At 49.4% G+C, this 11,376-nt stretch overlaps 1 protein-coding gene and 1 long non-coding RNA gene across 2 annotated transcripts; both read left to right on the top strand.

Moving 5' to 3' along the window:
- The first annotated feature begins 287 nt into the window (after positions 1-287).
- On the top strand, positions 288-4,019 carry LOC123379289. The gene is made up of 2 exons (XR_006583564.1): positions 288-668; positions 2,553-4,019. It is a non-coding gene; the product is annotated as an uncharacterized LOC123379289 (long non-coding RNA).
- Positions 688-4,019, top strand: LOC123379288 (forkhead box protein D1-like). The gene has a single exon (XM_045034530.1). The coding sequence runs from the start codon at positions 1,251-1,253 to the stop codon at positions 2,295-2,297; it is 1,047 nt and encodes a 348-aa protein (XP_044890465.1). The 5' UTR covers positions 688-1,250; the 3' UTR covers positions 2,298-4,019.
- Positions 4,020-11,376: the final 7,357 nt, after the last annotated feature.

Genomic DNA, 11,376 nt, shown 5'->3' with positions numbered 1-11,376 from the left:
CCCCAGGCTCCCAAACCACCAATCCTATGTTCTACTGAGTGCTCCTTTCAAGAAACACTGCTTCTTGCTAAGCTGCCCAGTAGGGTTTCTATTAGTTTTAATAAATCAAGAGGATCTCTTCCAGTTACTCAGGGAATTTTTGGCTCTCTACATTCGCATATTAAAAGTTTAAGTGGAAGATGGTGGTGAGTGATGCCGGGGGGTTAGTTTAAGCTAGACTTTGAAATGCGTGAACCTGTTTGAGAACAGCAATTCCCACCCCCACCCCCCCCTCTGAAAACGCCTGCGCACCAACGAAAGAGCTACCTCCTCCCCTGTGGTCAGCGCCAGGAAATCAGCAAGACCTGGCTACGAGTCTCTGTCTTCTTGCCTCCTTAAATCCCAGCAAGCAATATTTCAAGGGGGAAAGAAAGATACCGTTTAGCTCCAAAATTTCCTCCAAACGGTGAAAGGAACATGCCAGCCCTCCGCTTCCACCCTGTGAATGCTGCAGGGCTACCTGGGCTTTGCTAATACAAGTGGAAAGTGTATAAATGGCAGGGTAATTACTGGCTTTCGCCCTTGGACGGAGAAATGAGATCACGATTTTCACGAACAGGAACCGGAGCTGCCGCCGCTGCCCTGGCTGCCGCTTCCCCTCCCTGCGCGGGTCCCGCATTACATCACCGGTGAGCTCTTGCTGGTGGGGGTGGGAGGGGGGCGGGCGAGGAGGCTCCGCCAGGGACTCAGCCCCAAACCCAGGGGAGTAAACATGGAATAACGAGGGTAAACGGGAGGAGGACGAGGGAAAGGAATAAGGAAAAAGCAGGACCAGGTTTCCCACCGCCACCACCACCCCTCGTCTGTTTGCCGGGGAGGGGGAGGGGGTGTGTGCAAGGGCGCCACATCCTGAAGCAGCCGCACCCCAAATTTCGTTCCTGCACCGCCCCCCCCCATCCTCCCTCCACTTCCAATTCCAACAAAAACTGACATCCAAAGGGGCCAGGAGAGCGGCCTTGAGAAGCTCAGGGGGGGACTGCGGAGAGACGCCAGGGGATTGGGAGGGACCGAGGCGCCCGCGCCTTGGGGCAACGTGAGGGAAGGCGGTCGTCGCTGCGCCCCCGCCCGGCCCAGCCAGCGGTGCCTCCCCCGCCAGGCGACAGCAGCCCGAGGGGGGAGGCAGAAGCGCCTCCTCCCTGCCGAGAGCCGAGGCGACGACCGAGGGGGAGGAAGACTCCTCACCTTGCCCCCGATGAGGGGCGGATCATGCCATGGCAGCGCCGGCGAGCGACAGCGGCGGCGGCGGCGGCGAGCGGAGCCCAACCAGCAGCCCCGGGAGCTCGACAGGAGCCGGGGTCGCCGCGGCGGGAGCCCGGGACGGCGGGGACGCGGCCGCTCGGAGCGCCGCCGTGACCGTCCCCGGCCTGCCTCCGCTCGAGGACTACGAGTGCAAAATCTGCTACAACTACTTCGACGCGGACCGGCGCGCGCCCAAGCTGCTGGCGTGCCTGCACACCTTCTGCCAGGAGTGCCTGAGCCAGCTGCAGCTCCGCGCCGCCGCCGCCGCCGCCGCCGCCTCTGCGAGCGCCGCGCCTGAGCGCCCGCTGCGCCCGCCGCCCTGGCACGGCCCGCCCGGCGCCATCGCGTGCCCCGTGTGCCGCCACCGCACGCCGCTGCCCGACAGCCGCGTGCACGGCCTGCCCAACAACACCAAGCTCGCCGAGGCCTTCCCTCTGGCCCTGCGCGCCGCGCACGACCCGCTGCCCCAGGACCGCCTCCCGCAGCTGCCCGCGCGCCGCGCCGCGCCCGCCGCCGCCGCCCTGCCGCCCGCCCCGGCCGCGGCCCCGCCGCCGCCGCCCGCGGAGGACGCCGCTCGCGAGCCCCGCGCCCGCGCCGGCCTGCGCGCCCCGGGCGCCTACGAGAGCTGCCAGAACTGCAAGCGCGCCGCGCTCACCGCCGGCTGCGTGTGCGTCGTCTTCTCCTTCCTCTCCATGGTGGTGCTGCTCTTCACCGGCCTCATCTTCGTCAACCACTACGGCGGCGGCGGCGGCGGCGGCGGCGGCGGTGGCGGGGGGGCACCTCCCGGCGGCGGGGCGCCCCCTGGCGCTGCCCCCGCTGCCGGGTCGCCCTCGCCCGTGGGGCCCATCTGTCTGTCGGTGGCCAGCATCCTGGCGCTCTTCTCGGTCGTCGTCACTTGGGTCATCTGTTGGCTCAAGTACCGGCCCGAGGGCGCGGCCGCTGGCTCGGCGGGGGGCGGCGGGGGCGGCCCGAGGGCGCGGGCGGCGGCTGGCGGCGGCGCGCGGAGGAGCGACACGTAAAGGGGCCTCAAGCCGGGCCTCCGCCAGCACCTCCAGCCCCCGCGCGGCCGGAGATGGGGGGGGGGGCTCCGGCTCCGCGCGCTCGAGCTGCGCCCCCTCCGTGCGGCACCGGGACGCCCGGCCACCACCGGGCCTCCCACGCCCCGCCTCCTCCGCGCGGGGTCGGCGACGGACCCCGAGGAGGCGGGGATGCTGCTGGGGAGTCCCGTCTCTGTGGACTGTGCAAGATCGCCCTCCGCTTCACGCACCACCCAGGTCCTCGCCAGAGTGCACGGCCGTCCCTCCCCCGAGTCCGAGGATTTGCAAAGAGAAGGAGAAGAGGAGTGGGCCCCCCGCCGCCCCGCCCGAGAGCTGATTTTCTGGCTGTCGCGACTGGAGAGTTTCAGGGGAGAGGTGCGCGCGCGCACGTCTGCCGCAGTTGTGAAAGGACTTGAATTGTCCAGAGCAAGGATGAATGAGATGTCCACGTGAAAGAAGGGTGTCCCCGCTTCCTGGCTGTCCTGGAAGGCGAGTGAGCCCGGGGCGCTGAGAGTGAAGTCCACTCCCCGGGGACACCAAGCGGGAGAGCGGGGCGGCGGCACACGAGGCCAGCCGCGCGCAGCTGGGCGCCCCCCGCCCTCCCCGGCAGGTGCGCAGCGCGCCTGCGCGCTGGGGCTGCCGCCACTCAGCCGACGGGAGAGGTGGCGGCGCGCGCAGGGCTGCCGGTGCCGCGGCTCCCAGCTCGGCGGAGTCCAGAAGTCCCATCCTGAAAACTTAGGATTGTTTTATTCACAGTGTTACTATACCAGGAAGTCATTTCATCTTCTGTAACTGGACTCAGGGAGCTTAAAGAGCCCGTTCTCTCTTCTCCTCTCAAAACTGACTTACTGTTGCCCCCACCTGGAAGATACTGAGAGCTATTCGCGCAGAATATAAGCTGTAGGCTTCCTCTGCCTTTTTTCTTCATTTCGTTTTTAAAATAATTTATTCTAGAATGTATACATCTGGAAATTTTGTGCATTTAAATTTCCAGGGAAGTGTTTGATAAGCAGTAATATTTCTCCCGTACCTCCAGTCCAAATACATTTCAAGATTAGGAGCAGAAAATAAAGGCGTGTTAGTGATTGGTTCAAGATTTTATACCGTGAACAACTACTGACTTTCAATTATCTGATAAAATAGAAAATAGCTCCCAAAGACGAAACTGACAAGTCTTTCTTCCTCTGATTACAAATATATGTCACACTTACCGGGAAAATATTATTTTGAATTTAACTGTTTGATATTGGAAATCACTGAAAGGTTCACATCGGTCATATTAGATGAAAAAGAATACATATCTACCTGATTTTGTAACTAAAAAGATGTATTACGAGTGTATGTTGCAGGTGGATTAGATGCCTTTTTAAAGAAAAAAAACCCACTGTTTCAAATGTATTTTATATGAAAACATTCTTTATTCCATCTCTTCAAATTTGGAATAAGACAAAGTTTTCATGTCTGAAAATCACAGAAGCTGTTGAGGGTATGCTATTATTCCTCATGTATTTAATGCAAGCTGTCTGCATGATATCCTGACATTATTCTATTAACTGAACTTGAATGGAGCATTTGTATCTATCATAGAGTGAAGTAATTTATTGGTCACTGATAAGTGATATGGCTGCAATTTAGGAATTGCAATATGGTGTGTTTTATGTCTGCGTTGTCTTAATAAAAACAAGAAGCATTTATAGAAAAAAACCCTATTTTCATGAAATTTATTTCATGGGGAAAGTGCTCCGAGTTATTTATGGCACTCTTCTTGAAATACTCATCCCCATCCAAATCCTAATTTCACATTTTGAATGAGGCTGAGAGAAATAAGTCACACATGGGAGGAATGTACATCGCGAGGGCAGGCATTTTATGGAATTGTTTCTAGGGTTTCACAGGACTTCTGAAGGCCAAGGGAGATCTATCCATTGTATTTTGAAGGGAGAAGCAGCTTACCCATCCACTAATATAACATCCACTAAAACTAAACTCTGCTGTCAGATTTGGTTCTCAGTTTCTGCTAAATGTTTTCAGGTTCCTAATGTTTTTATGTTCCTAATATTAAGAGTCACATTTCAGAAACTAGCTTGGATTTGTTTACACCTCCAGCAAGTAACTTGTGTTACTTCTATGTTCGTTTTTATCTGTTACTCTTTGTTTACTTCCAGTGCTGAGATTCTGTCTGCATTCATAACTGTTTCGTTGCACAAGTAGATCTACACGTGTGTGTGTGTGTGTGAGTGCTACCGACAGAAGTTGGCTTTGTGTATGTAATGATGTGTTCACATGTGCACACACACCTGTTACTTCACACTCTCAAATTGGCAACCTGGAAGTCTGTCTAAAGTTATTTGGGGACCAGCTTGCTTCTTACAGAGTTTATTTACATTCCACAGAGGAAGGTACACCAATGACATAAACTGAATTATTCCTTGTAAATGAGAAAGATGTCTGAATCGCCTCCGTCACAGTACAAGCCACATTTTGCTTCCTTCTTAGGTTGCACATGTAAATTTCTTATAATGAGAAATTTGAGCTAGAATACTCCTAAACAAAATAGACACAGTTAGTAGTTCAGTACCTAAACATGGTGACATTTATTTTTTCTTGGCTGACTTTGTATTGCAGCTCATTTCTGACCTCCTTATCAGGAATTAAGCGACAGGATAGAGCAGCGGAAAACATGTGGTCAATTTCCAGTTGCTTTCTGTTATTCAAGTAGTCCCCATTTTGCAGATGTGCTTTAGTCATCTTAAAGCACATCCTACATCATGCAGGAAGTCCTGGTACACCAGCTCCTAAGACAAAGCAGCTTAAAAGGTAATTATTGAAATGGTCCCATGAGTTGTAGAGAGGGCTCCTGATGACAGTGAGTGCTTTCCTCCCTTCTCATGGAAATTGTCACCTTCTTGGAAGTGCCTGACCCAATTCTGGACACATCTCCACCTCATGAGTGTTAACTGCCAATAAAATCACTGTAAAAAGCCAGCCCTGGGGGCTCCTGGGTGGCTCAGCCAGTTAGGACTCTTCGTTTTGGCTCAGGTCATGATCTCGCTGTTCCCGAGTTCGAGCCTTACGTGAGGCTCTGCGCTGGCAGCACGGAGCTTGCTCGAGATTCTCTCTCTTCCTCTCTCTCTCTCTCAAAATAAATAAACTTAAAAAGGCAGTCCTTCTCTGGCTTGCACACCTGCTCAAGAACTTATGGTTTCCATGGTCCAGGTTCTGCTTAGGTTCTGGAGCATCAGGTTAGAGTTACCATCATGATTCTGTAAAGCCTACGTTTCAAGCAAAAGAAACTCATCTTGCAGGTCATAGATTAAATACTCAGCCTCTGAATGCAATACGATTTGGTGAACGGTATCCATATCTAGAAAGAACATTGGTGTGGGATCTAAAGACTAGGAGCAGCACCCAGGAGATATGAGTCCATACAGGCTCTCCTTTCTTTGAAAGACCTGGTGATTAATTTAACCTCTTTGAGCCTTGGGCTCCCTCTGCTACAAGATGGGAACACCACGTATCAGCCCTGCTTACTTTATAAGACTGGCTTAAGGACTTGTATACAACACGAGGGCATATGAGTGAAAATGCTCTGGAAACTGAAGCCCTACCTATTGGGATGAGCATTAGGTGTTGTATGGAAACCAATTTGACAATAAATTTAATATTTAAAAAAAAAAAAGGAAACTGAAGCCCTGTGTGGATCTATGGCCTTATTTTCACTCAGATTTCCTAGGGTCTAATATCACCTCTCCAGAGAGGTCTGCTGTGATCACTCTGTGCCAAGGGAATATCTACCAAAATTTTCTTTTTTTCTTAGCATTTATTACTGTCTCCAGTGGTCTTATTAAAGGTTACATGCTTTATCTAAAACTCCAGGGCAGATCTTGCCCTCAATCTCTAAGGGCAGGATCCTTGTCTGGTCACACACTTTACCCACAAAACCTTAGTCAGCCCTCAGCATACGGTAAGTGGCAGAGTTTTATAAGTTGGCCCAATGGGACCCCCTGGACTGAATGTTAAGCAGCTTGATTCCCCTTAATAACTCCTGAGACCCTGGGGGGCTTAGGTAAACAGTTGCTTTTCCTGATTTCATAAGAATTTTTGAAAGGTGAAAAAATATACTGGAAAACCACTTTGATTTTTCAGAGCAATCAGTTCATTGCAGTGAAAATCCTAAGTGTGTTATATTCAGTGACAGTGGAGAGGTTGAAGGACATTTGGCCTCCATTTCCATCATTTTCTGCATTGTGAGATTTCAAGGTATGCCTCCTTTTGGCTTCCTTCTTTTATGACCATGACTGCTCAATCTCCTTCAAAGCCAATAGCACCTGCATTGGTGGGACATGTTTACTGGGCAGTGAAATTTCCCCGCAACACTGAATTTAAATTTCTCATCGTTCGTTACGTGCCTTTTTAATTCTTTCATCCTTGCTATTTTAAAAATGTACCCTTCATAGACCGGCTAGATTTATAATCTTAATAGCTGAGTAACCCCCCCCCCCCATGATTCCGTGACCCAACTCAACCTCTTTAATCATTTATTTCCCATTAGCTAATATTTGTGTTTTACATTTCTGCCATGATACACAGTTGATTAAATTCATGTATTAGGCAATGAATTGCATCCCTGCTATGTATGCATTTACGTTTCTTTCCCTTTGAAACAATATGTTTTTATTGTATGCATTACAGTGTAATTTTGAGGAATATCTAGTATTTACTAGTATTTTATTTCTAAAATAAAGGTTAAAACTGACTGCAGCCAGATCTTAATTTGAAGTTATATGAATGGGGAAAGCGTGAGAGAGATTTTATCTATCTTTTGCTAGATCTCTTTTGATTGTCCATTTAAGAAAAGCTTGGTAATGTATACCATAAACATGTTTGTCTCCATCAATCAAACTTGAGGCTTCTGTCCTCTTAGGGAAAACTAAAATGCGCTCAAGAGAAGCAAGTTTGTTTCTGTGATGCATTTACCATCATTCCTGATTATAAATCAGGAAGAAAGAGTGTTTAATATTTACATTTGGGGAAAGCAAAAGTGTTCCATATCCAATTTCCAAGAATATTCCTAGGAGCTCAAGAAGAATGTGTACACTTCCTTTAGAAAAAAAAAATGTCTTTCATGTAAAATTGGATTTTCTTTGGTTTAGAAATACCACATCTCCATGGGGTGGAGTAAGGGAATGTTGAAGGCAGAAGAAAGAAGGTAGAAAAGATAGGCAAAAAGCTTCTCCCCGCTCCTAATATTTAAAAAACACATTTCAAAATAAAGAGGAGAGAAAGTGTTTAATCACTTCAAGAACAGAACACTAGGTATGATCTTGACCAATTACTATTTTTTAAAAAACCATGGCAATCCAAGGGCGGCTCAACTATCTCCCTCCACAATGACAGACTTATCTGCATCGGGTAGAAATAACACATTTCTAAGTCTACTGTGTGTGGGTTTAACAATATTTTATTGTCAAGCTTGAGTGGTAGAGAACAATTACACCTGACTTGTAGTTTGGGGGAAGAATTGACTCCAAGTGAGAAATAAACAGTTACTGCCCAGGAAGAATGTTTGGGACCAATCTCTGCACAGCAACTGATTTGTTCATTGAGACCATTTCTTGTTAAATTCACCCGCAGCAAACTTATCACCCGATGCGAACCTTAGCAGAAGTTCTCAACGCTGACAGCAGGTTAGAATTACCTGGAGCTTAAAAAAAAAAAAAAAAAAAAAAAAAAAAAAAAAGGCACGCGTCTGTCCCCAGAGACATATAGTTAATTGCAGGAGGGGAGGCGCATCAGTATTTTTAAAAAGGCGCCCCAGGTGATTGTACTGTGCAGCAAGATTTGAAAGCCATTGTATTTCACAACGTTTTTATTGAAATACGACCTTCTCCTTAATCTCACTTTAATGAACTAAACGCCACCAGGTCTCTTAGAAACTGGGAGACTGTGGAAAAATGCTTGGATTTTGCAAGTGGTCAAAATTTAGCTAACTGGTTTGGGTGACTATGTAATCGTTGGTTTTGGTCTCTCTCTTTCTCTCGGTCTCTCACACACACACACACACACACACACTCTTGTTGACTTTGTGTTCCCAGGAAAGTTAAGCAAATATTTGCATCTCCATTTGAGGTGCTGTGATCTTTCCTAATGCAGGGCGGGTGCCGCTGCGCCTCCGGGCCCCACAAGACTCCCCTGTTCCTGCAAAATGGGTGAGTGCTCTCCAGGACCCCTGAGTCATCAAAATTCAGTGACAGTGTGAGGATTTGAGGGCGGATTATGTGGATAACCAGGAAAGTCTCGAGGTTAAATTAACAAAACCTTGCCAGTGACAGCTGTGAGTGTCATCGCCAGTGACAGCTGAAGGAATCTGCTGGTCGCCAATAGGATGGTTGTGGAGCAGATCTAGTGGTGTCACGTTTTAAAACATTCACTAGGAGAACTATTAAATGCTTTGAAAAGACCCTTCGGAGCAGTCATTCAGCGTGCAAATTAATTCCACGCTGTTGGATCCAGGTGTAAATGGATTTGCTCTGAGACCCAGTTTGCTGCCCGGTGGGTGGGAGGGTGGGGATTACCTCGATTTCTCTCCTTTTGGACGCAGACGCCCGTGGTGGCTCCCAGTTGAGCCGAAGGACTCTGAGGCGGGGGAGGGGAAGCAGGGCCATTGGAACGCAGTTGGCTGTCCCTGGTTATTCCCGGGGACCGCCCACCCCGGGGGCCGCCACCTGGACAGGTTCCCTGGGGACAGGTCCTAGGGCGGCAGGGGGAATCCCGCATCCTGGGGCTGGCCTGAGTCCCTCATCTCCAGTAGCCTCCTGGGCTGGAGAGAATCTGAGGCAGCTTGGGGTGACAGGCTGATCCCCACAAGGCTGGGGCCAGCCACTGGAGCCTGTCCCGTTCTCAGTGCCTTGCTCCAATCCTCCGCCTCACGACCGGCGCGCACTTGTGATCCAGAAGGGCAGACCAGAGAAGCCGGGATGAAAGGCACAAGGACGCTCTCACGTGACCGCTGGTTTCGCGCGGTGCGGTGGTGGTGGTGGTGGTGGGGACCAGTTTGCACCGTATCTTGTCGACCCCAGCATCCAAAACCTACGCTCAGTTTGTTTGTTTGCGTTTGTATGGAACCTGGTCTTCAGCCCAGCCCTAATGCCCTGGATTTTGTGACTGCTCCTCCCGCATTGAGGGGCTGAAAGGCTGTTATTTGTGATCCGATGATGTATTTACCATCCCTGAATGCCCACATGACCTTCCCAGGGCCCTCCTCAAAGCTCTGAGTTCGCACCTGTTCTTAAAAATAGCAGAGAAGCTCAAAATACGGAGATAAAGAAGAAAAGAGACGCAGAGTGGGGTGGCCGTCACAGCCTGCGAAGGACTTGGAGTGGTGTTAGCTCAGTCCTTCCTTCCTCCTGTGCTTTCTGGGCTGTCCAATACCCCCATTCCCCCACAGCTTTCAAAGACACAAAAGGTGTCCAGACCAACACTGCCTTTGTCCGGGACAGGCCAGCTTGTCGTGAACGTGAAGGGTGGGGGCTTGGAAGTACCTGAAGAGTCCTTGGGTTTCCTCTAGTCAATTCCTTGGAGTTCCCACCACCCCCCCCCCCCGCCACCACACACACACACACACACACACACACACACACACACACACACAGATGCCGCACCAGCTTCCCACCGAGACTTTACAGGACCACCTGTCAGTCCAGCAGAAGGCGAGGTTCGCCCCTGGGCTGGGAGCCTAGGAGGACTTCATAAGCCCCAGTGACGACATGTTCCAGATTTATAGCCAGTCTTCAGGGAGTCAGGAAGACTTGGATTCTTTCTGCAAATATTCAGCCCGCCTACCACATGTCTGGCCCGAATTAGAGGCGGGTGGATGATACCAACCTGTCTCAGGTTCTTCTCCGCATGGAATATAGGCTAATAATTTCTCCCTGGGAGTAAGAAAAAGGGTTGGTTAACATAAGCAAAAATTTTCAGTTGGATTGTATCATTCAGTACGTTTTAAAGGGGGAGTGAGATGGAGTAGATTACCACATTCTTTCCAAGAGAGATAAGATAGGGCGGTGCCTCCCAGAAACATTAAAGGTAACTTTAGTTGAAATTTATTTACAACCAGAACAAAGCAAACAAAGGAGAGGTTAAGTATTGGGCAGCCCCCAGATCTCATCCCTTTGGGGTTTAATCAGAGTGGTGAAAACCTAGGGCTTTCTTTTTTTTTTTTAATTAATTTTTTAAATTTTATTTTTTTAAGCAAACTCTCCTCCCAATGTGGAGCTCAAAGTCACCACTACTCTGAAATCAAGAGTAGCATTCTCTACCCACTGAGCCAGCCAGGCAACCCAGAAACCTATGGCTTTCTAACTGATCAGGACTGTCAACAAAATGCCCTGGGTTCAAATCTTAGCTTTGCCACTTCCTAGCTCTGTGGCTAGGGCAAGTTAATTAAGCTCTCTGTGCCCTCTTTCCCTCATTTTAACTAGATATGATCTGGTTATTTGGAGAAGTCGTAAAACTGTAAAGTGCTTTGAACAATGCCAGCACCTTCAAAGTGCTCAATACTATTATGTAATACATATATAGCATTATATAACATATAATAGTACTATAATATTATAGTAACATAATAAGCATAAAATAGTAATATAATGTGATTATGTAGTATTACTATTATATATTTATGTGATGTTAATGCATCATTGTCATCGAGGACTGTTGTCACCGCATAATGGACTTACGTTCTCCCAAAATGTATTCGAATTCTTCCAAAACAGCTTATTCAAGATTGAGAATCCAAGAAGCTGGTTCAAGATACACTAGGCCTTCCAAGGTCTCATGCTGCCAACCCCAGGCCACTGGTCCTCAGAGAAGTCTCCTGGAAAGTGTGGTCCAAATCCTGGGAGGGAGGCTGAGAGAAGGCAGAGCAGTCTTTTGTGGTAGAGAGTGGATGAGGGAATCCCTTTCCTTGGTTCCTCCCTGGCAACTTCTGTAACTGATACTTTAAAAGGGTTTGTTTCAAGGGTTGGTTTTATTTATATCCATCCTTTCTCCCATCACCCTGCCC

This window comes from Felis catus, chromosome C1, assembly GCF_018350175.1.
Source record: "Felis catus isolate Fca126 chromosome C1, F.catus_Fca126_mat1.0, whole genome shotgun sequence".
Taxonomy (NCBI): Eukaryota; Metazoa; Chordata; class Mammalia; order Carnivora; family Felidae; genus Felis; species Felis catus.
Note: the sequence above shows the minus strand (reverse complement) of the source record. Positions and strands in the feature narration are given on the sequence as shown.

Bases quoted from the DNA above. Each gene is read 5' to 3' on its own strand.
- LOC123379288 (XM_045034530.1), top strand. From the start codon at position 1,251: ATGGCAGCGCCGGCGAGCGACAGCGGCGGCGGCGGCGGCGAGCGGAGC.